This window comes from Epinephelus moara, chromosome 20, assembly GCF_006386435.1.
Source record: "Epinephelus moara isolate mb chromosome 20, YSFRI_EMoa_1.0, whole genome shotgun sequence".
Lineage (NCBI taxonomy): Eukaryota > Metazoa > Chordata > Actinopteri > Perciformes > Serranidae > Epinephelus > Epinephelus moara.
The window spans coordinates 46,474,177-46,499,913 of NC_065525.1; the positions used below are offsets into that span (position 1 = coordinate 46,474,177).

The 25,737-nt window shown below is 45.2% G+C and overlaps 1 protein-coding gene across 6 annotated transcripts in view; it reads left to right on the forward strand.

Moving 5' to 3' along the window:
• The window catches only part of LOC126408596 (transcription factor SOX-6-like), a 138,020-nt gene that overhangs the window by 89,006 nt on the left and 23,277 nt on the right, over window positions 1-25,737 (forward strand). For 5 of the 6 annotated variants that reach the window (XM_050074248.1, XM_050074244.1, XM_050074245.1 and 2 more), the window contains 5 exons: window positions 3,714-3,834; window positions 5,965-6,044; window positions 16,223-16,372; window positions 18,902-19,079; window positions 21,900-22,099. In XM_050074248.1, coding sequence (XP_049930205.1) covers window positions 3,714-3,834; window positions 5,965-6,044; window positions 16,223-16,372; window positions 18,902-19,079; window positions 21,900-22,099 — 729 coding nt within the window. The remainder of the gene's footprint in view (window positions 1-3,713; window positions 3,835-5,964; window positions 6,045-16,222; window positions 16,373-18,901; window positions 19,080-21,899; window positions 22,100-25,737) is intronic. The other variant, XM_050074247.1, reaches the window with a different exon arrangement.

Below are 25,737 nucleotides of genomic sequence, written 5' to 3' on the forward strand. Positions count from 1 at the left end.
TGTGTGTGTGTGTGTGTGTGTGTGTGTGTGTGTGTCTCAGTATGTGTGTGTGTGTGTGTGTGTGTGTGTGTGTGTGTATGCGTGCTCATGTTCCTGAGGTGTGTGTATGTGGACGTGTGTGCGGGGCCGTTGGAGGAAGAGGCCTTGTGTTTTTTTAGGGGCTGAGCAGAGCGGGGCCCCCGCAGCACCGCGACCCCCCCCTCCCCTCAGTAAAAGAAGATCTTTGTGTGTTTGCGCTGGTGAAGCAGCTCCAGTCAGTCCCAGTGTTCCCAGAGGAATACAATGAATGGGAGCATTTTGTCCCACTCNGCAGAGGGGGCCCCCGCAGCACCGCGACCCCCCCCTCCCCTCAGTAAAAGAAGATCTTTGTGTGTTTGCGCTGGTGAAGCAGCTCCAGTCAGTCCCAGTGTTCCCAGAGGAATACAATGAATGGGAGCATTTTGTCCCACTCTATACCCCCCCCCCCACTTCTTCTTCTTCTTTTTTAGGCGCTCGGACAGACAGACTGGTTTTTATTCTCTCCTCATTCCCTTCTCTCCGTGTCACAAGACGTCACACAGCTTCTGTGTGTGTGTGTGTGCGTACATGCGTGTGAGAGAGAGAGAGAGAGAGAGAGAGAGAGAGAGAGAGACGAGGGCCTCCCTAGCGATCAGGCTTTTTTTGGAGTGTGACCTAAACATGGCTGTCTGAAGAGCTGGTCAGGTGATGAACACATGAACACATGTAACTGCACACTGACTGAACAAAACGGTGGCTAACACACACACACACACACACACACACACACACAGACGCCTGATTGTGTTTTAAAGTGGGTGAGCAGAGTCCAGACTCTTCTCATATCACTACATACAACATCATAACTGCTTCATGTTATTGTCCGTCCGTCCTGTTTGCCGTCTATAAACCTTTATTTGTCACATTATTCTAATAATTTAAAAAAGGTGAGAAAACTTTAACTTTTCCTCCAGACAAAAAAATGGATTTGAAAATTAAATTAAAACAAATTCCTTGCAGTGAATAATATCAGAGTGTATTTGGGTGGACCTGTGTGATGATGATCAATCAATCAATCAATTTTATTTATAAAGCCCAATATCACAAATCACAATTTGCCTCACAGGGCTTTACAGCATACGACATCCCTCTGATGATAATAATGATAATAATAATAATTAATAATTAGATAATGATATATGATATAATGATAATGAGGGGCGAACAGAGCCCAAACAGCGATAGATCTGTTGTGATGTGTATGAAAACTCCCTTTAAAAAAGCACCAGTGTGTTTCAGAGGAAACATCGCAGCACTACATTTACCTGACAGATCAATAAATGTCACTTTTTCAGATTTTAACTCACAAAATATAACAATTAAAAAATGCTGCATTATTATTGATTAAACTGTTGAGCGTTATCAAACTGAACCTGCACCCACAGATGTTCTGAATATATTTGCTGCTTGTAAAACTGTGTGTGTGTGTGTGTGTGTGTGTGTGTGTGTGTCTGTGTGTGACAGTCGTGTGTTGTACTCAGTTACTGTTAAAATCAAAGTCAGTGGTGTCTGTGTGAATGAGGGACAGATTTCTGTCAGCTGTGATTGGCTGGTCCTCGTTACCTCAGTTTATCTGAGCGTGCAGCCTTCACACCCTGAAACATATGTGCTCTGGAACACGTGCACGCTTTGACAGTGTTGCTGTGGCGTTTGAGCGCCTGCTGCACGTCTGCATTGAAAACAATGAATTTGAAAATGCAAAAAAATGCAGCATGTGTAAAAAGCCAAAGATGCTGATGTTTGTTAACAGCGTTAATGGATTAATAAAATCTGCTGTTGATGAATTTTCCATTGATCGTCTCATTGATGGTCTGATCCTCGCGGCCCTTTATAGTAAACACAAGCGGAGGATGCTCCTGCTCGTCTCTCGGTGTTTAGTCATGCTGTTTGAACCTCCCCACCACAAACCATTTCATCCGCCCTCCCGTCCCCGAGGACGCTCATCCAGCTCCACCACGTAACCACACAACATGCTGATGGTGTAAATCCAGGCTCCAATGATGAAGTGTCCTCGGAGGACGGAGGGAGGGGTCAGCCTGCTTAATGAATTGGTAGTAAAGGAGATGAATGGAGGTAAAGGCCACTGAGCAGAGGTGTCAACCAGCGCTCGTCTCAGCAGAGGAAAAGAAGAGAAGACGAACCAGAAGAGGCTAACAAAGGTGTGAAATGAAGAAAAGGTTCAGAGAGAAGAGAAATAGGAGGAACAGAAATTAGAGAGGGATAATGAAAGAAAGAAGCCAAGACACAAGTGTGATTCACCGAAATGTGATGAAAAACAGAGCGAGTGAAAGGATGAATCTTTACTTCCTCCAAAAATAATAAAACAGGAAAAAACAACCGGACAAAAAAGAGAAAAAGAAATCTAAAGAGCAGGAGACAAGAAAAGAAAGAATAAAGATAAGTGATGAGAGAAGAAGAGAAATGATTTCTAAAAGAAGAAACAAAGAAGAAGAAGATGCTGCGGCCCAGCTGATGTTTTAATGTCAACGTCAGACGCCACCACTGAATTATGATTTGATTTTGAAACATGAATTTCATGACGCTGTTTCAGTGTCACACTTTTAACATCAGTGAATTTAGGTCTTTTGCATCACCGTTAATTTAACATTTAATAAAACATGAATCGACGTTCAGATTTCGTCTTTGCAATTGTTTGAATGTATTAAAACGTACAGTGATTTACTGTAGATTAACACAGAGATAATTTCCGTCATGGCTCTGAATAAATACCCACTGTGAGAGTTTTATTCTATAAATAAAAGAATACCATAATGAGAAGTGATGACAGTTATAATATTTAATAAAAATAGAAGAATATAATTAAACAAAGCAGCAAACTGCAACATGTTTCAGTGCGTCTGAAATATGACTGATACAAGTTCAGGTTTTTACAGTTTAAATCTCCTCATGTGCACTTTATTTTAATTTCATTCCTTTAACGTGAGCTGTAAAATCTTTCAGACAGAAACTTAACGAGCCAGAAGAAAGAAAACGGAAGCAAAGACAGACGGACTGAGAGAAAGAAAAGAGACAAACAATTTTACAAGAGAGAAAAAGAAGTGAAAGAAAAGGAGGAGATAAAGAGCAGAGAGAGACGGATCAGTCGGCCCTAATAGATTCCCGCAGGCTCATCTTTGATTTGCTCTCCTCAGTCGGAGCCTTCGGCGTCTGAACTCTGCCGAACCAACACTTTTTAAGAGTGTTTCAAGCCGACATGAAAGGCAGCTGTTAGCCTCTGTGTTGTTATAAAGGCACTTTGTTTCACATGTTCGCTTCTCATCAACGGACGTCTTCATCTGCTGTTTGCTCTCAGACTCTTCGGCCCTCGCCATCATCTTCATTTGGAAACACGTGTATAATGTTTGTTCTGCAGTGTTTCTGACTCTTCTTCTTCTTTCTCTCTTTGTGTTTATTCACTTCATTATTTTTCCTTCACTCTTTCTTTTGTCTCTTATGTCCTGACTGTCCTTTCTGTCCATGTGTCCATTTCCCTGCTCTCAGCTTTCTGTGTTCTGTGCTGTGTATAAATGCAGTGTTTGTGTAGACAGAAGTGGTCATGAGCCTCATCCTGTTTTTATGACATGTTTAACGTGAGGACTTGAAACATGTCTCTTGTCTGTCCCTTGCCAACATGTCTCTGTGTCTCTGTGTCTCAGGTCCAGGGTCACATGCCTCCGATGATGATCCCAGTGTTTCCTCACGACCAGCGGTCTCTGGCTGCCGCCGCCGCCGCACAGCAGGGCTTCCTCTTCCCACCGGGCATGTCCTACAAGCCAGGTACACAAACATACACACATAAACACACATCAACACACACTTATGCACCGCACAACTGCTGAGGTTCCGTCACACACTGACGAGTGCTGAGGAGATGTATGTTTAACGGATCAATGTTCACCCTCCTCAAACAAAAGCTGCAGTTTGTTAACTGGAAGAGAAACAGAACGTCTCTGTTTCTCACACACACACACGCACGCACGCACGCACGCACGCACGCACGCACGCACGCACACACACACACACACACACACACGCGCACACACACAGTGGGATCCCAGTCTATGTTAATGAGGTGTGTCAGGTGAGGAATGTTCTGGAAATGAGCGGAGAGATTTACAAGCTGTGCTTGTTCACGTCGGGAACAATACATTGGACACAGCCAGGACTGGAATGTCTCTTTTATGGTGTGCTGAAAGCACCACGGCTTCACAACACATCTGCAACATGGAATTTCACACTTTCTCACACACACACACACACACACACACACACACTCACACACACACACACACACACACACACTCTAGCATGTCCTCCTGGTGCACACTGACCCAACAACGTGTACGTAAAGATGATGCAGACAGACAAAATACATGCACTTCCCAAACGTACAGAGACAGAAACACAAAGTACACATTCCTCCTGTAGTGTAAGTGTGAGCTGCAGAGTGTTGCAGATATCAGCTGCAGAGACGTCTCACTTCTCTTTGATATAAAGGAACTCCAAACAAATACTTGTGTGTTCGAGGGCCGTCTAATCAACACAGGAGCTGTTGAAGAAAAGAGGCAGCACATGGGAGGAGAACTGATGAAGGTCGGACACTCGTGCAGATCAGGACCAAATATGTTAAAAAGGTTTCAGTTCAATCAGTTTTATTTATAAAGCCCAATATCACAAATCACAATTTGCCTCACAGGGCTTTACAGCATACGACATCCCTCTGTCCTTATGACCCTCACAGCTGATCAGGAAAAACTCCCCAAAAAAACCCTTTAACGGGGAAACAATGGTAGAAACCTCAGAGAAGAGCAACTGAGGAGGGATCCCTCTTCCAGGACGGACAGACGTGCAATAGATGTCGAACAGAACAGATTAACATGATAAATTAACAGTGATCCAAATTTATTGTTGTTATTTATTGTCCCTGCATTAAAACACAGAGCAGCACCCTGAGGTCTTTGTCCGGTGAGAAAGGCTCAACAACAGTCAAGCAAACATTTTGTCATGATTTCCTGAGAGAGACGCTGATGTTGATCCTTTATATTAAAGAGTTAGACGTCTCTGCAGTTGATATCTGCAACACTCTGCAGCTCACACTGAAACTATCTGATAAACACAACTACAGCAAGAAAATGTGTTTTTGATTTTGGGTGAACTGTCCCTTTAAAAGATTGCATGTAAGCTGCATGTTTTTAGCCGTCCGTGAGGATTTGACACAAACAGGCGCAACAAAACACTTTCCCACACACGCTGACACAGAAACAGACTTCTTATTGTAGGATCGGCGGCACCACCTGCTTTCTTCCTCTTCCCCGTCCTTCACACATTCCTTTCTTCCATGCATTCCTCCAGGTGCTCGCCTGACGCCGTGCACCGCTGACCCTCCATACTTCATACAGAATAATCCATGTTTATTCCTGCTGCGTGAGCACACACTCCCACGAGGCCGCAGAGAGAGGCAGAGATGAAGAAAGGGATTAAAAAGCCATTATTCTCCTCTCCACTCTGACTCCGCTCTGTGCGCCACAAAGACTCGGACATGGAAAGCCTTTTAGGGACAAACAGTAGGGGTTATACACGCCGCTCTGATATGCATTTATGAGTGCGTCACGATGAGACAGCGCTGGACTTGAACTCTGATCGCCCAAGTCTCAAGCACCTGTGTGTACCGACAATGAGCGTTATTAACCTTCGAATAAAACGCTCGTGACCCTTCGTGTTTCATTCGCCATGAATAAAAACATGAGAGGAACAAAGAGTGAGACAGTCGGACAGACAGACAGACAGACAGACAGACAGACAGACAAAGGCTGGCTGAAGGTAAAGAGCAGGTTAGTTCTTGTGCAGTAATCTGCCCCGCCCCCTCCACCTCGCTCTACACTGTGTTTTCTTTGGGCTTTTCCACAGGTGAGAATTACCCCATGCAGTTCATTCCATCCACAATGGCAGCTGCAGCAGCGTCTGGACTCAGCCCGTTACAACTACAGGTAAGACACAAACATCTGGTCTCCTGACATGTCATCACAGCCACCACAATACCAAACAACCTGCAGGGTGACACCGAAATAGGGACAGTAATGTGTTCACACAGCAGATCAGATGATGAAGTGGTGAAGGAGTCCTCAGCCTAGAAAATATCTGACTTTTCATTTTCACAATCATCTTGATCAATTATGATTAATTATCCAGTCCCATGTCTTATTTTAACCCCTGCTCCTCCTGTGGGAGTGCCACCCTGTCCCCTGTGAGCTGGGGTCAGGGTCTGACCCTGATCAGGCGTCGTCGATGCTCGAGACTACGTGAACTAAGTGGTGCCGGACGTTATAAATGTGCTGTTATCTGCAGTGGTGGTTTCATTTGTGTGGGCCGATTTATCCTCAACTTAAGTTTCATGTTATTAATCTGTCAAACAAGTCATCAAATCAAAAACAACCCTGCGTCATTATCAGGCTGCTAACGGTAACAACAGGTGCTCCTCCCCCACAGTCCGCACCAATATGAGAGGAGCGCTAACATGTGCAGCAACTCTGCTGCTGGACTGTAGTTAAATTCAAAGTGTGACAAAGGAATATTTCATGATGTGGGACTGTCAGCTAAACACTGTTACCTTAGCTAGCTAATTACATAGACATTGGAGATTATTTTCTATGCTTGTAATAAAAAACAGACAAAACATAAAACATTAAATGAAGATAAATGATGGTTATTGTTATTTATAAATCTTTATTAACAAGGAAAAGTCATTTGTGTGTTTTTTGTGTTGCTTGTGCAGCTGTCTGATGATTTCTCATCTCAACACTTGGTTTGAAGTGTGGGCCGCTACGTAGCCCCGACACCTCGCCCTGCTGCTCCGTCCCACTCTGTCACAGTACAGAGGGGTTGGCTTGGGCCTGATGGTGTGTTGGTACTGGGCCTGATGGTGTGTTGGTACTGGGCCTGATGGTGTGTTCACACTGAATGCAAAGCAAAGTTTGGCATTACATTACCTGAGCGTTTGTGGCCACTGTTTTTCTGGAGTCTATGGAAGCTGGTGAATGTTTGTTCTTCACAGCGGTGCTAACGGTTGTGCTAGCTAACTGGGAGGGAAGCTAAGGGCTAACTTGGTTTGTAGTTAGGTCCAACTGAAAGCTGGAATCAAGTGAGGAACACAGTGAACACTGAGGCTCCGAGCTCTGAACCAGCGTCTTTATTGGTTTACTTTATGTCACAGCAGCACCTTACCGCTTCACACCTTTCTGTACCCTCCACAATAAAAGACCAACAGAATATTTGGCTAGGAAGCAACTCAACAAAATCTCTTGCAGAAGTCACAGATGAATATTTTCTTCCCACGTTGTCCTGTGGCTCCGCCCTGTTCTCTTTTTGTCTGACGTTAAGTGGTCGAGCTGACGATGACGATGACGATGACGATGACGATGACGTCAGTCTCTGTTGTTTTCTTCTGATTCTCTGACTTGAGGAGAATCTCAACTAGATCTCAGTGCTGAGAGGCTCTGTGACACAGCGTCACCTGAATTTCTCACCCAAATTGAAAAATGTAAACTCTTATGAATGATACAAAGACATGCTGTTCACACACCTGATGTGCCTGGTTACATCTATTCTCGTCTTTGCATTGGCTCACTGTGTAATCTTGCCATGTGAAACGCTCACACCACGTTCGTTGTGTGAGACCTGAAATGTCCTTTGTTCTTACTTGAACCAAAACTGCTGTAGCCTATTTGTTTAAACCTGAACTACAGGAAATGTTGTGTACCGTTATCCTTCCACAGTGTTGTAAAAAGACAGGAGAGGTTATATAATTTAAAGTTGGAGACTGTGTCGGAGTAAAGGCCAGCAAAGCAAACTAAAGGAGAGCCTCTTCAGTGTCTGTGACGATAACCAGAGAGAATGTTTCACAATCAAAGCAGGAAAGTTTGAGAGCAGCAGCAGGAACAAAGACGCAGGCTCAGAAAGTTCACCTGGATTTCATGGTGAGGGTGGAACCAGCAGACCAGAGCCGCAGACAATAGGACATAAGTGAGTAAACAGAAGAGACAGTAAAGATGAGGAGCATTGGCAAACTAAATGGAACTCCTACTTGTTCTAACCTCGCCCTGAGTTCAAGTAGGTAAAAACATTTTCATCAAATAAAAACACTTTCCAGTGCTCCGTATCCATTGCCGACTCAACTACACAATTGTGATTAAATCTATACCTGGTGCATGAAACCTTTTATGTTTTGTGTTTGAGATGTGGAGGCCAAGGTTGTTATAAAACCTGCTGAGTGTCTGGGAGATTGTACATGGGGAACAAAACACACATAAAAAAGAAGAAGGAGCTGTTTAGCATGAGAAATGATAGATGTCATGACTGCAACAGCAGAAACTCAAAGACAGGAGTGCCACCCCGTGTGATTGACGCTGATCTCTGCAGAGTGCAGACGCTTGGCCACAGAAACACCAAAAAATAAAAGTTTCTTGCCTCCATTATTACGTCCCGACTTCCTTGTGCAGCTCACCAGTTTGTTTCAGTGCATGTTCACAGTGATGATGTGAAGTACGAGTGGAGGCTGGAGGCGGCCCAGCAGGCATCCATCGGCTCACATCACAGGCTTCTGTCTTAATGAATTTTAATGGAGTTCACTTTTTTCAATAAGACGACGTGACGCAGCGCTCGGAGATGAAGCTCTGTGGGCCGACGCTAACATGCTAGCCGGCTTATCTGCTGCCTGTCAGCTGTGTCAGACAAAAGCTGTTATGATGAATCACAGAGGAATTCCGCCCCACCAGCACAACACCTGGCCTGGGCAATTCATCAAAGATTTTATTGCTGCTTGACACCTGTGGTTGGAGAATAGCACTTATCCATAATGGTTATCACAGAGCACATTTGCAAAGAAACAGTGAAATAAAAACAAAAAAGAGAAATGAAATGGCTGCTCCCTGAAGGCGGTTTGGAATTTCACAACACGACCCGGCCGCCCCTCCCGCTGTACCTACTCTCAGTGACGGGAACAAAAGCCCTCAAAAGCTTTTTCACTGGCAAACACTGTTGCTTCATCACGTCAGTCATTACCCGAGCACTGCTTTTGGATCTTACAAGAATCCTTATCTCCGTTTATTCAATTTGTATTGTGGTTTTCACTTATCCAGGCTCTCATTAACCGCTATTGACTTATCGAAGCGCCTTGCTGCGCCAAGGAGTTGGGAGCCGCGGCGCAGCCTATCTCCACTCCTGGCTTTGAAATGATCAAAAGAATCTCTTACCTCTGGCACGAGTGAGAGGTAAGAGGATGAATGATGTCGGAGATGCAGACTCATTCACAGTGAGACACTGGCTCAGACGAGGAGAATGACAGGCAGAGAGGAACCTGAATGAAAGAGGAAGCTTCTCATCACAGCGCTGGGTGAAGACTGGGAGCAGGAGGAAGACACAGACAGAGCGCCGGGATGTGTTCATGAGAGGAGAAAAAAAAGGGTGATTATCTGAGGAGTTTTATTGAGACGGAGGCGCTGGCTTCCAGCACATGTTTGGACATTGTTGTGACAACAATACCTCCGCCATGAGCAATCAGCACAAGATTTATGACTTGTTCTTGTTCAGTTATGTATCTGTAAAAATGTGCCAGTAGCTCTTTGTGTGTGTTGTGGTACAGCAGCGCTGCAGCGCACAAACTGGAGACAAGAAAAACACCTGCACAGTGAACTGCTTTCCAACAACTTAACATTTAAAGCTTTGTGAGGCTGATGTGAGTCCAAAGACACATCACCTTGACCTCTCTATACCTGCATAGACTCTCTCATTCTCACAGTGTCAAATACGACAGACTGGTCACTCAGTGTTTCCATGCTCAGTTAAGTGGAGCTACAGTTACAGCTTGACTGAAAAACGCTGAGTGAATGTTCCTTTGAAATGATGTCACTGAAAATGATCTGACACATAATCTGCTCCTGTTTGTACCATTCAGGGAAACCCTTAAAAAAATGGGTGGAATGACCCTTTAACGAGGTCACGGCAAGGTCATGAAGACAGACTGACTATTTAAAGGCAAAGCAGCCATCATCATGCAGACAGAGAAACATCCACCTTTCACCACGTTTCAGACATGCGCAAGTTCGAGAGGGCGGGGCATCTGTCAATCATTTTTTATTGTGGCCAATCAGAGGCTCACAATCCTGTCAGTCAAACACTTAAGAGTTTTTATTCAGCCAATCACCTCACAGCAGTGGGAGGAGTCATTATTTCAACTAGCTAGCTATGCTATCAGAAAATAGTAACTTCAACCACAGCTCATTTTAGAACGACCGCCACAAGGAAACATGTTCTTTGTTTAAATGATCAGACAGCCAATCACAGGGTGCGTTCTGAATCACACACTTTTTCTTTTTACTTTTGAAAGTAACTGCAGCTGCCCTTAAAAAGTTTGTACTGTTACAAGCAGTCTGCTCACAATCAGGACAGACTACTGTCTCATGACATCACACCCTGAACTTTGACCCTTACCCACCTGTTACCATGGAGATAAAACAAAACGCTGTTCACCGAGCTCACCAGAGACCGAGGTCGACCCGCAGAGATGTGATGTTGTTACTGTGTAATAAGTTATAACTGCAAACACTGTAGATTCAAACATATTATATTGGCGATGGTGAAATTACAGAGGCTACATGTCTGTTATTGTTATTTGTTACGGATGTCCTTTTGTTGTTTATTATATTTATGATTATTTTATTCAATTAAACAATTAATATTCCTCTTATTACTAATCGGCCTGAACGTGCTGTTGTCCATCTTTGTGGCTTCTGACAGTCGATTTGACGCATCTTTCACTGTGCAGAGGATTGTGGGTCGTTTGTGTGGATACTGTGAAGTAAAAGCTCTTTGTGTGTTTTTATGTGGTCGTGCACAATGTTTACAGCTGTACGTAAAGTTTTTTTAATACACTTACAAAGTGTGATTGTGTCTCCGCCGGCGGGGGCAACAGGGAGCTCCATTAGGTCATGTGACATACGTACTTATTTGAAGCCAAACCATTTGATCTCTGTCTAAACTTGACCAGGTAGTTTTGTTGCTGAAACTTTAAACCCACATTTCCTGTGGAGTGTATTTTTAAAAGACACAATGCATGTAGCTGTAGATGGATTATTGATTGCAGGGCCTAACGAGCACAGATCCAGGGCCCCCCGACCTCACCTGCAAAATGTCACTCAAATATAAGTCACCAACCAGGAAGAGACTCAAACTGACCACAAAGAGAAAAAGAGATGCAAAGGAACAGCAAAGAGAATCAAAACAGTTTAACAAGAGGTATGTGTTGCTCCTGTGTAGAAGAGGTGGTGGGGCCTTTTGTCTCTCTGTGCCCAGGGGCCCATTGTCTCATAATCCACCCATGCATGTACCAGTGAAAGTTGAGATGTCGTCCCCGAGTGTCAGAGAGTGTGGGGCCACTGACCGAGCTGTGAGGCGTTGGGGGTCAGAGCATGTTGATAGTCACTATGAGCTGCATGGTGTTGGAGTGTCTTTGCTGTGTGAGCTGCTTGTTTGTGTCGGACAGCTCGACGTCTGCAGGGTTTCCCTCAGGAAGTTTGTTGCTAACTGAACCATTTGACTTTTCTCAGCTGCAAACAAACAACTTTCCAAACATAGCAGACAGCAAAGATCTGCTGAGATCCATCAGTGACAGCTGGGTGAAACATCTTGTTCTCCTCAACAGTCGTCTAAGCTGAAGTCTGAGTCATTATTGATTTCACCTCAGCCTCAGAGTTCTGCAGGAAACCCTGAACTAACATGTTTCTGAGATTTAAACTGAACCTGAAGAAGAGAATCATCCTGCACTATCTTAAGCCCTGTGGCCTTCATGTAGCCACTGTGGGTTACGCTGTAGTGCCACAGCGTCTCTCTGTCTCAGCTCTGGCTCTGCCTCTTTATGGGCTCTGCCTTTTCGGAGGTGGGGAACAACGACAGCATGGAAACCTCACAGTGACTGTGAGTGGATGTGTTTTTACTCAGAGCCTCGCTAACGTACTCATCACTTATTTATCAAGCATGAGAAGCGTCTGCAGCAGCCTGCAGCCTGCAGACGATTTGTTCCTTTGACCCTTTGAGTCTCTGCTGTTTGTCATGTTGGTGATGTGTGAGCTGTTACACTGACAGTATGTGCAACCTGCATCACAGGCTGAGGTAAATGAACTGTGTCATTAATGTGGCTGCATGCATTAATGAGTCATTAATCATCATTCAGAGGATCAATACAAAGTCTTTTTTCTTTGCTGTGTCTTTTAACAGTCCAACGACACGCTGACACATCTTATCTGTTTTACTCCTTAGTCTCAGTCATGCTTCACTTCACAGTGACTTTATCTCCACACTGTCAAACACTAGAAACAAAGAGCTACACCGTGTTAGCTCTATGTTAGCTCTACGTTAGCTTCTCCTCTGCTACACACTGCAGTCAAACACACCAGCTGCCATCAAACCCTTTGAAAGACAGATCCGTGCTCAACACAGGACGGACAGATGTTGTGGTCGGACTCTACAGATGTTTGGAAGTTCTGCCCTGAAGCAAAGCTTCAGACAGCTGGCTGCAACTGATGGTCAAACAAGAAGAGCATTTTCTCTCATCACAGAGTTGCTGCTAACTATGGTGGCTGACACAAAAATGTCTCTATCTAGAGTCAGTGTTTGGTTTGTCCGTTCTGGGCTACTGTAGAAACATGGTGATCTCTGTAGACGAGGACCTGCTCCCTGTGTAGATACAAACATCTCAGCTGATTGTACACTATAGAAAACAGACTGGATGTGTCATATTCACCTTAAATCCAACACACTGGAGCTTTGGGCCAATCCCAGTTATCTTCCTTTAACCTTACTCTTTGGTTTCAAGTGCACTCGCCAGATAGATTCTCCTCAATGATGAAGGGGTAGTGTTGAGGGGAGGGAATTTTACCTACGAATTGGGACGCCACTTCATGCAAATTAGCGTAACAGACGTGTTCACCTATGTCACGCGTATCGTGGACGTCGGCTTTTTGCATGGAGAACTTCAGATATTCATGTCGGCTAGATCGTGAATTAGCGATTTTCAAGCGTTCATATTCTACCATTATAGTATGAAAATGTTAACTTAAAAGTGTTCAGCACTGGGAGGTGGTTTGTGCTGCGTCACCAGGTTTTGTTGCTTCTCAGGGTGCGAGAAGGTCCACATGGAGGAGACAGTGAAGGTTCAGAGAGTGACAGTGAGAATAATGTCCTGTGTCTTCTGTCTTCATTATTGAAGAAACTGATCTGAAGGTATTTGACCAACGCTGTCCTGTCATGCTCCGCCCATCATGAAGCGACCTTGAAGTTTTGCTAGCACAGCGTGGTGCTGTTGATGTGGGAGCTTGATGGGGCGGATAGTTTCCGGAGGCTCGGAGCAGACCCCTTCACACACACTGAAGAAAGCCGTCCTTTGTCACAGCTGATGTCAGTGAAATAAGTTAGTGAGCACACATTCTTGTAGGAGTCATAAGACATGTCTCTGCTCTCTGTGTCTCTGTGTGTCTCTGTGTGCGATGGTGAGGAACAAACTTCTGTGGCCCTCAGTCATGATTCCTGCCCCGCTGGCAGCGCTCAGTGATTCTCCCAGAAAGACTTCCTTTGTCATTAAATGAGGACAATGATCGGAGGCAGTCAGATTCAGTTTGTGTCTGTTGTGTAACGGAGAAATGGAAGTGAGATAATGGTTGTCTTTATGCCTCTCTGTGTGTCTCTTTCACTGTGTTGGACGCAGCTAACCCTCCAAGTGTAATATTTAGCCTTGGTCCTGTGTGTGGGCCGACTCTGATCCATCTCACCCTCCTCCTCCTCAGACCTGCTGAAAAACACAAAACCTCATTTGTCTTGTGTTCTCCTGAGATCGATCGCAGCTCGACAGTAAAGAGGCCGGCTGAAGGGATTCTCTGCTCCGTCCTAATGGGAAGGGCCGGTCTGAGCACAGTCAGGACGGCACTGCCCACACCGCACCACATCAACACCACCTCCTCTCTGCTGTTAGAAAAAGCTGCTGATGATCAGGAGGCCAGAGATGACAGACTAATCATTTGGATTTTAGTCAAATTAGCACTAACGTCCGGAGGTCCGTCAGATAGTCCGGACAGCTGCGGCCCAGTCGAGACCCTCTTTGTCAATTTGTAATTTAGGAAATTGCGGCATTGTCTTCCCGTGGGGGTTGGCTGGTCGGCGAGAGCTGTGGTTGGGGCTGTTTACGCAGCACATTGGCCTCCCCAGTCGCCAATCAATCTCCGAGTGTCTTTAAGAAACAGAGGAGAAATAAGGAAGGAGCTCTTATTCTCCGTCTTTTGTTTGTTCAACAGTTCCCTCGTCTTCGTGTGGAATCGCTGACGGAATCGCTGCTACCAGCACAATACTGTGTGTGTGTGTGTGTGTGTGTGTGTGTGTGTTTTACCTCAGAGCTTGGTGTGTCAGCCCGGCCCCTGCTCCCCTCAGAGCTGTAAGAATATCAGGCATCACCAGAAGTAACTCTGCGGTCGGCTTGATTGACGCGAGAGGCCTCACCACCAGCCATTCAAGGCACATTCTTACGGGGATCTCATATCGCCAGGGGTTGGCCCGAGCACTCCCGGTGCCTTCCAAGGAAAATAAGCGGCGTGACATCAGGGCTTTGTTTCAACGGCGAGGCCCCTTCTGTTTGTGTTTAATATCGCTCTGAGAGAAGTGGAAAGAGGGCCAGCCAACTTCTCTGGCCCCAACCGCTGAGCCTGGCGCTCCGGCGGTGAAGCGACGGTGGTCTCGTGTGTCTGCAGAGCAACACGCTCTCTTTCTCTTTCTCTCCATCGAGCTGTCTTTGCTCCCAGGAGGCTTTGCAGTTTTGACTACAGGGAAATCAGATCTCACAACACTGGGGGCCGTTTAGGCTGAGAGGGAGCAGAGAGTAAAAACAGAGGTCCAACACTGAGAGCCGGGGGGGGGGGGTGCGAGAAGAGAGGACAAAGGAAAGACAGAAGGAGGGTGAGACAGATGAGGTGAGAGGAGGGAGTCGAAGCGAAGGCCAGCCACGTCTGGGTGGTTTTCCTGAGGACAGGCTCTTTGATACTCCAGCACTCACACTCCAATGCATGTCGACAGGGGTTGACAGTGGTTTCAGGCAGCGGTTTGTCTGGCTAGCTAGCTTTGATTTAGAAGACCCTGGACTGCGGGCCCACGATTTGACTCTTTGATTTTTGTTGGATGGAAAATCGGTAAAGTTTTTTGAACGTTTAGGTTCAGCCCTGAAGGCAGATGGCTTTAACTTTCCAACTCTTTTTTTTTTTTTTTTTACATTATTTTCAAGTGTTTCACTTGATTCATGACCAAGCTGTAATTGCAGTATGACTACACCTACTTAAAAATGATTGTCCACTATTTGTCTTTTGGATTAAAGTTAGAGAAGAAACTCGATTGTCTGAAGTGTTAACACAAGGACTAACTGTCAGTGACAAGATTATTCTCAAGTGTTTTTCAGACTCATAAAGTCTTGTTCAGTCATAATTTGATTTGATTTGCTGTTAAAAAAGGTCAAATCATCAGAACAACTTTCCGTCTGTGGTTCACATTGTTTTTCTGAAAAAATAAAGAAACCCAGGCTTTTACTGAAATCACTGCTGAGACAGGCATTGTCTCCGAAGTTCATTTCTCTACTTACGTGCTCACATTTCTGCAGAGATCCAGTTTTATAGAACGTCACCATTAAAGCAAAGTAGGATTCAAGCTCAGCGTTGAGACGTTTCTGTAGCTATTGTCTGGATTTATTTGTGGATGCAAATGGAGATCCAAGCTGCTCTCAGCATCTGTAGAAAGAGTAAGTGTCAGAGATGGATGGCAGATAATTTGAAACTAAGATGTTTTGCTGGAAGGCCTCTCTGATAGAGACTCAAACAAATCTTCCGTTTGTGTGGGACACTCCTGTCAGCTGCAGACGGAGGTGCATTCACTTGTGTGCGTTTGTTTCCATGTGTGTTTGGCTCGGACACACACCCATCAACCCTCAGAAGATGTGAGCGGTGCCGGGGAGGATAGGATGAAGGGTGTGGGGGGGTTCAGAAGAAGAGAGGAGACAGAATGAAAGAGGAAAGCCACTGACTAGCTGCTGGCGAGCGATGTTAATAGCCTGTCGGTTTTGCTGGTTTCTTCCCTTTTTTTGCAGCAGCTGTACGCCGCCCAGCTGGCAAGCATGCAGATCTCACCAGGAGCCAAGATGGCTTCCCTCCCGCAGGCTCCCAACTCCTCCGGTCCCCTTTCCCCCTCCGCCCTGAAGAGCGAGAAGAGAGCGTCCAGTCCTGTCGCTCACATTAAGGTGAGTCCAGAGTTTCTGTTGAGTTGTTTAAATGATCCAACAGGATTTACACACACCAGGTGGACACATTTAAAACTGGTCTGCATCTCAGAAGAAGGACCAACGAGCAGGAAGCAGACAAACAGCAGCACCGTGTTTACTGTGCTCAGGAACAGCCGGCGATGAGATGAACGTACACCAGCTCCGTATAAACAGAAAACAGAAAACAGAGTCTCTAAAGTCACAAACATCAGAATAAGTCACAGGAAAGAGTTCAGAAAATGTTTGATAGAAAAACACACAATGATGATTAGTTGGAGTCAAAGTGAGAGGCTGGAAATTTGGAAGTTGTTGAAACAACAAACGGCACATGGCGCTGCGCTGTGCTGCGCTGCGACAATTAGAAACAGCTTATTTAAAAGTCACACACTGATACACACACTCACACAGCGACACTGGCGCTGGCTGCTGTTTGGCAGGAGCCCAGCCCCCTCCACTGGAGAGAGCGTACGCCTCGCCTTCACTCGCCGACGAGGCGGTAATGGAAGCCATGTGTGTGTATGGGGCACAGCTGCAGCGGCGTCACAATAGACCGGCGTCAGAGCTCACCGCACTCAAACAGTAGTGATGTGCCCTCCAAACTCCCCACCCTGCACTAACCCCCGCACACGATCAGCCCACCAACACCCCCCCACTCTGGCATGCCACCCGCAGCCTCACACACACACACACACACACACACACACACACCCGCCCTGCTGAGCCCGTCCTAAACTCCTCTCGTTCTCAACACTTCCCTCAGCTGAAGCTCCAAATTAGATCCGCACTCATTAAGCGTTTGCTGCCAACACGAGAGCCACACTGAGGCCGTGTTGATGTGTGTTACAGGAGATCCCGTCTGTGGATCAGCGTGGTCACGGACCTTCGTTTAGAAAGAGAGGCGTCGTACAAAGGTGCCTTTGTTTAGATATGAAGGTTCACTGCCACAGTTTCCCCCCCGTCAGGTTCATAGAGGTGAGCAGAGGAATTCATTTATTGAGGGGATGATAGGGACGACTGATCAGTCAGTGGGAACAGTACTTAACTACTGAAAACACTTTAAAAGATCATTTGGACAAAATTGAAAATCAGCTGCTGTGCTCACTTTAAACGGAGTCAATTACACTTTAAATGGGGACTGGTTTAGTTTCACCAAAATATGTCCGTGTCACACTTTGTACCATCCAGAGCTGCTTCCACCTCACTGTGCCTCTGGACGCATCTTTATCCTAATAAAACATTTGCGAAGTTGATTTTTGGAAGAATTTGAAACCTACATTGTTTCTCCCTGTGGATGTAGAAACAGACATGTCTGTGAAAGTTGTTCAGCGGCACATGAAGCTAAATAGTTGACCTACCGGGTTTAAATTCACCTGGATCTCCCTCATCATCGGGCCCATGGAGCAGGCCCATTAGAGACTTCCTCCGGCCGAGCAGCCACTTCCTGTTTAGCGCTCCACTAACTTGAATGGGGATAAAATGATTTAGTCTCGTGGCTCTTCTAATCTTTACAAATGTTATCAGATCGAATCCTGATAGTGAAACGAGTCGTTTCTGTGGGACGCTCCACTGATTTACAGACATTTTTTTCCCGATGTTAGTCAATGGTTAAAAGTCTGTTTGGGCCCAATAACATCTCATGACCAAACAGGAAGTTGTAATTAATTGTTTGGCCATTATGTAAAATAGGTTTCAAAGCCCAGCAGTGTTCCTGGGGGCTTGTTAATGTCTATGTTTCCTTGCTAGCAGCCTTCCTCCTCGTCTTTGTTTCTGCATCACTACGTTTGTTGGCAAGTTTTTTTCCAACAAATGTCAATAAGTGAAACCGTGTGAAACCATCAGCAGGCCTGCATCTGAAGAGCACTGTTAAAACATTGATTGTGCTACTGTGGGTCAAAGGTCAGCCTCTCAGTTCAGTTCAGTACCCATCAGGTTATTTCATTGTGAAGAGTTGTGGATGGTACCAACAGAACCGTCTCGTCCCCATTTTTCCATTTATTGAGCCAAGTATGTGCGACTCCTCTACGATAGGTGGAGATATGCCCCCTTTCAGCTTGTTAGTATTGGACCTTTTTCCTGTTGACCTATTACGTCACAGACCAAACAATGGACAAACAAGTTAGCTACGGTTAGCTAGCAGCTAACTGGTACCATGGTGGACAACTTTACAGCTCTGTACATTTGGTCCGTCCAAAAAGTCACGGCTCTGGATGTAGATTTCTCCATGTTGTTACCGGCTTCTTCTTCTCTTACACATTTAATGCTATTGGACTTCCGGGTCAAAGCCCGGGGCGGAAACTGTGGAGCATGCTCAGAGCGCCTCGGCCAGTTTGGGTCTGATTGACTGTATACATGCAGGAGTCACATGATCTGGGTGTGTTAGTCCCACTGTGACACATTAACTGCAGGACCATTTCACTCACACTGACATGTTTACAGGGATTTTAATATATATATTTCTTTATTCGGATACAGATCCTGATCTTTTAAACACTGTTGTTGCACCAACAGGAGGAAGGATCCACACAGCCACTGAACCTCTCAGCCAGACCCAAGACAGCCGAGCCTCTTCGCTCCCCGACGTCCCCGACGCAGAGTCTGTTCTCCGGAAACAAGAGCAGCCCCACAGGCATCAGCAAGGGCCGCATCCCCAGCCCCATCTCCAACATGGGCAGGAACTCCTCTCTGGGTAGGTTATAAACACACATTTACCCCTGTGTTTCCTTTACCACTGCACAGACAGGAGGGGCCACCTGAGCTTAATGGAAACACATCAGAACCAACCTCACTGTCGTGTTCAATAACAATCACACGCTCCAAACGCCGCTCCGCTACGCCAAGACAAAACTCTGAGGGAAACACTGACGCAGTCGACACATCCACGCTGTGTCTGACACAAACAAAGAGTCACACACCACCGTATTGTTCACATGTGTACTGTACATCCATCCAGAGAAAACACTCTGTCTGCCCCTCAACCGGAAAAACACAAACACCTCCCTCCTCCCCGCCACACACAGACAAACCAGGCAGCGTTGCATGCGCCTGATAGACTGCAGACACCTCAGACCCACGACGAGACCTGAGTGTGTGCAAGTGTGTGTGTGTTGTGTTTTACAGGAGTCCAAAGCCCTGTATTTAGCCCCAATGAAAAGCCCAGCAGCGGAAGCAGTGAAACCCAGCACACGTTATTTGGTTTTTAAGAGCTTCCTCACATCATTGTCTGCCCGCGTTAGACCTTTTATGCCCCTACCTCTGCTATCTGTTATTAAGGCCAATCTGAAGCCTCTCATTATATCCCCCCAGAAAACAATTTCACCAGCTCCTCTGGAGTGGCTTTGAGGACGCCACGCTTCTGCTCCCTGCAAAGTTATTTTTTGCCCATTTTAACGGCCACCCAAGCATACAGTGCTTCCTCCTCGTCTGCTAATTAAACCAGAGGGCGACGGAAACTTTGCATCCTTTTATTTATTTATTTTTTCTTATTCTTCAAAAGTGTGAGGCACATAAACTTCTGAGCTTCTGTCCCGCTCAGACACCAGTGGACTGGAAAACAACTCCAGCGACCCCGACAAGAGTTTCTATACAGATGTTTAAATGTGTTTTTTATACAGATGCTTAAATGTGTTTTTTATACAGATGCTTAAATGTGTTTTTTATACAGATGCTTAAATGGGATTTGCAGCCATGATGAATTTTTGGTTCTCAGCACTCGCACTTAGTTTTCAAAGTTTGATAGAGTTCATGAAGCTGCATAAAACCACACACACACACACACACACACACACACACAAACACACACACACAGCAGACTGGGCTCTTCGAGAATTCAGACTCAAAAGCAAAATAAAGTATCTGCAAACTTTAGCAGTGGCAAAGTGCAGCTCGCCACAGTGATAATATTATGATATTTCTCTGGCGTGTTCTTACTCTCAGAAACAGGAAGAAGTTCTCTGTAACACACGTCAACATGTCACAGGAGTCTATTCACTGATTGGCTGGAGGTATTTTCTGACCACAATTCACTGTTAAACATTAAACTATCCCCAACTCAAACTTATGTAAGTATAAAATGGTTCATTATAGAACGTCCTGAATGGGTTCTTGTTAGCACTGTTAGAAGGTGAAAAGGCTCTGGATAAAACCCCCCAACAGGGTTCTGGGTGGAAACATCACACTATAGAAAAGTTCTCTGTAAAATATCTCATAAATTCCATATTCCACATGGAATCTGTTCCATTTTAGTTCTTGCACCCAATTTTGAACCATACGCAGCAATTTGACCAAAAATAAAGTTGGAACCAAAACCAGGTTTTCCTCAAACTGGACTATGTGACATCAGTGGGCGTGTTTTATTTTACAGGTTGGACAGAGACAATGGAGAAGTGACAAATGGTCAAAGAGCATGCAGTGGTCTCATTAAAGTCCAGTTCAGACCAAAACTTTGTGATGAGATGAGTTGAGACAAACAACTACTGTTAACGCTCCGTTCTGTAACGTTGTAAAAAGCTGCTGGTTAACAGGAAGTGACCACCATGAGACAGTGTATCGTCTCTAGTCCACAACTCTCTGTGCTTCTGATCTGTAACGTTGACAGGAAGCGACCGCCGTGAGACGGCGTATCATCTCTAGTCAGCAACTCTCTGTGCTTCTGATCTGTGACGTTGACGGCGTATCATCTCTAGTCAGCAACTCTCTGTGCTTCTGATCTGTGACGTTGACAGGAAGCGACCGCCGTGAGATGGTGCATCGTCTCTAGTCCACAACTCTCTGTGCTTCTAATCTGTGACGTGGACAGGAAGCGACCACCATGAGACGGCGCATCGTCTCTAGTCCACAACTCTCTGTGCTTCTGATCTGTGACGTCGACAGGAAGCGACCACCATGAGACGGCGCATCATCTCTAGTCAACAACTCTCTGTACTTCGTTCTGATTTGCAGCTTTTCAGACTTATTTTGTGGCTGAATATAATTTGTAGCTTCTTAAAATCTGAATGAGGATAGTGATAGTGAGATACTGGCTACAGTGATGAAACAAAACCAGCATCAGATGGACTGGTTTATAATCAATGACCAACTGACGCTCTCAGGTGATCAATGTATCTGCAGACACTTCCTTGATTATAATAGTTCCACACAAACATTTTGGGAACGTGTTCTGGTTCTCATAATACTCTTTTAAGATCAGCAAACGCATTATGTTGTAAAGCCGTCCTATATTAACGAACTGTCATTTAAACCATACAGATGATCTAAAGCACACACTTACTTTGTATTTGTATGTAGGGTTCTCCGTGCAAAAGCCTTACGGTCGTATCCACATGACAAGTGGAGGTTACAGCTATCGGCCATTATTGGAGCCCCGCTCTGCCATTAATGATAGTTTGTATAAAGTCCTATCGGCACCGATTAATCAGCTAAACTGATGAATCGATGGACCTCTACTGGGTTCTCCTGTTCTTTCAGTCAAAGTGACAGACAGTTGTCCCTCTGTGTCGTCCCCTCTCAGACATCCTGTCCAGCCTGAACTCCACGGCTCTGTTTGGGGACCAGGACGCGGTGATGAAGGCCATCCAGGAGGCGAGGAGCATGAGGGAGCAGATCCAGCGGGAGCAGCTCCACCAGCAGCAGCAGCAGCAGCCGGGACACCACAGTCTGGAGGCCAAACTGTCGGCCCTCAGCGGCATGAGCCTCAACAACGGCAACAAGGTCAGAGGGACGGACACGTCACATGTGGATACAGACACACTGCACTGATAAGGTCTATCAGAATCACATGGGCCAAATGTGCTGTTCAAAGGCATCCACTTTCATGTGAACACACACACACACACACACACACACACACACACACACACACTAATGCACAGACACATGTACACATCATGTGACACACACCAACAGGCTGTGGAGTGAAGAGACATCCACCACTTTATGTAAAGTACAATGTCATGGTACTGGAGTGTTTCAAACGCCTCACTCTTCTGTGTGTCAGCTGTAGTTACACTTCACTCTGCACACTGACATGTTTTATTCAAATCATGTGATCAGATTTTAAAATTGGCTTCAAATCAGCAATTAAAGCCCTCGACAGTGAGATTAAAAACAAGTGAACCACCTGCACCATCCTGCTGTTTACACATTAGAGGATAACTGTGATATATTTCAACATGGAGCCTGTTCTCTCGTCTAATCTAGAAACAGTGAACCAGACTGTGATGTGTCCACAGTTTGTTTCTGTCACTGACAGGATCAGACTGTTACTGTGAGTGTGTGACATCATGATGGAAGGATCCCTACAGAGACAGAGCTTTGTGTTAAAGATCCAGAAACAGTCCTGACATCACCGTCACCAAACCCACCAGACTCCATTTAAATACTCACTCATGTTATCATCATTAAACTCACCTCAGTCACAGTCAGCAGGAACTAAATAGCACTCACAGAAACCATCTCAGTTCATCCTCTCACTGTTCAACAATCAGCAGCTCTGGTTTGGTTTAAATTAACCCTTAGTTCACCCGTTAGATGTGACAACTTGCTGCCTCTGTACAGGCTAACATGAGGGTTTATTAAGTTTGGTGGGTTTGGTGACGGTGATTTCAGGACTGGTTAAACAAAAGGATCTTACAAGGACACAGCAATATATTGCTGTTAAGGTATACTGTGATACATAAAACTGACAGTTAAAATTCAAAGTGTCTCAGTTGATCAATGTTTTGCTAACTGCTGCCATTCAACAGCTACTGAAACATCCTGGTGCAGACTATTTACTGGAATTTACCAGCCTGTCGCTCATGCTGCATCTGAAGAGTTACAAGCACGGCTGTTCTTCCAGTGTCTGATAGTTCACCACCGACATGTTCATCACATCTCTCTAGTTTTTATTATCAGGATCTATTTTTAACTCGTCCTCATCTTATTTTCATCATGGAAAAAAAGTTACTTGAAAGATTTTCGTCATATTTTTTGTCAGTGAACTGAACCCTGGTTTCATCCTCCCTGAATCTAAACCAAACCTTAGTCCTGACCACAGAGGGGAGCGCCACACGTTTCAACAGTGGGGAAACACTTTTTGACGGTGGAAGAGACTCGGACACAGCATCGGCATGACTGCTGCAGCTGTTCATTCAGATAACCAGTGATGTTACTGCTGAAAACAGTTCATGTGAATGTCTGGAGGAGTTTTATGAACAATGATCAAATTCCAGCCAAAAAAAATCTCTCATTTTTATTAATCATTTTTATGCAAATTGTGTCACTGGATCTGAAAAAAAAAGAGACCGAACATCAGTCACAGCAGCAACTGATGTGGAACACACATCGAGCTGAAGTGTCTCACCACTCTCAGGAAATAATCTGCAACTTACTGATAAAACATAAAACTGTGAGCTCTGAACGTGACCTGCTTCAGTTTGAGCTGTGAACGTGACCTGCTTCAGTTTGAGCTGTGAACGTGAACTGCGTCAGTTTGAGCTGTGAACGTGACCTGCTTCAGTTTGAGCTCTGAACATAAACTGCTTCAGTTTGAGCTCTGAACGTGAACTGCTTCAGTTTGAGCTGTGAACGTGAGCTGCTTCAGTTTGACCTGTGAACGTGAACTGCTTCAGTTTGGGCTTTGAACATGAACGGCTTCAGTTTGAGCTCTGAACATACACTGCTTTAGTTTGAGCTGTGAAAGTGAACTGCTTCAGTTTGAGCTCTGAACATGAACTGCTTCAGTTTGAGCTCTGAACGTGAACTGCTTTAGTTTGAGCTGTGAACGTGACCTGCTTCAGTTTGAACTTTGAAGGTGACCTGCTTCAGTTTGACCTCTGAACATAAACTGCTTCAGTTTGAGCTGTGAACGTGACTGCTTCAGTTTTAGCTGTGAACGTGAACTGCTTCAGTTTGAGCTCTGAACATAAACTGCTTCAGTTTGAGCTGTGAACCTGAACTGCTTCAGTTTGAACTCTGAAGGTGACCTGCTTCAGTTTGAGCTGTGAATGTGAACTGCTTCAGTTTGAGCTCTGAACATAAACTGCTTCAGTTTGAGCTGTGAATGTGACCTAGTCAGTTTGAGCTCTGAACATAAACTGCTTCAGTTTGAGCTGTGAATGTGACCTAGTTCAGTTTGAGGTCTGAACATAAACTGCTTCAGTTTGAGCTGTGAAAGTGAACTGCTTCAGTTTGAGCTCTGAACATAAACTGCTTCAGTTTGAGCTCTGATCATGAACTGCTTCAGTTTGAGCTGTGAACATAAACTGCTTCAGTTTAAGCTGTGAACATAAACTGCTTCAGTTTGAGCTGTGAACATGACCTGCTTCAGTTTGAGCTGTGAACGTGAGCTGCTTCAGTTTGAGCTCTGAACATGAACTGCTTCAGTTTGAGCTGTGAACATAAACTGCTTCAGTTTGAGCCCTGAACATAAACTGCTTCAGTTTGAGCTGTGAACGTGAACTGCTTCAGTTTGAACTCTGAAGGTGACCTGCTTCAGTTTGACCTCTGAACATAAACTGCTTCAGTTTGACCTGTGAACGTGACTGCTTCAGTTTTAGCTGTGAACGTGAACTGCTTCAGTTCGACCTCTGAACATAAACTGCTTCAGTTTGAGCTGTGAACGTGAACTGCTTCAGTTTGAGCTCTGAACATGAACTGCTTCAGTTTGAGCTGTGAACGTGACCTGCTTCAGTTTGAACTCTCAACATGACCTGCTTCAGTTTGAGCTGTGAATGTGACCTGCTTCAGTTTGACCTGTGAACGTGAACTGCTTCAGTTTGAGCTGTGAACGTGAGCTGCTTTAGTTTGAGCAGTGAAAGTGAACTGCTTCAGTTTCAGCTCTGAACATAAACTGCTTCAGTTTGAGCTGTGAACGTGAACTGCTTCAGTTTTAGCTGTGAACGTGAATTGCTTCAGTTTGAGCTCTGAACATAAACTGCTTCAGTTTGAGTTGTGAACGTGAACTGCTTCAGTTTGAGCTGTGAACGTGAACTGCTTCAGTTTGAGCTCTGAACATAAACTGCTTCAGTTTTTAGCTGTGAACATGAACTGCTTCAGTTTGAGCTCTGAACATAAACTGCTTCAGTTTGAGCTGTGAACGTGACCTGCTTCAGTTTGAGCTGTGAACGTGAGCTGCTTCAGTTTGAGCTCTGAACGTGAACTGCTTCAGTTTTAGCTGTGAACGTGAACTGCTTCAGTTTGAGCTCTGACCATAAACTGCTTCAGTTTGAGTTGTGTACGTGACCTGCTTCAGTTTGAGCTGTGAAAGTGAACTGCTTCAGTTTGACCTCTGAACATAAACTGCTTCAGTTTGAGCTCTGAACGTGAACTGCTTCAGTTTGAGCTGTGAACGTGAACTGCTCCAGTTT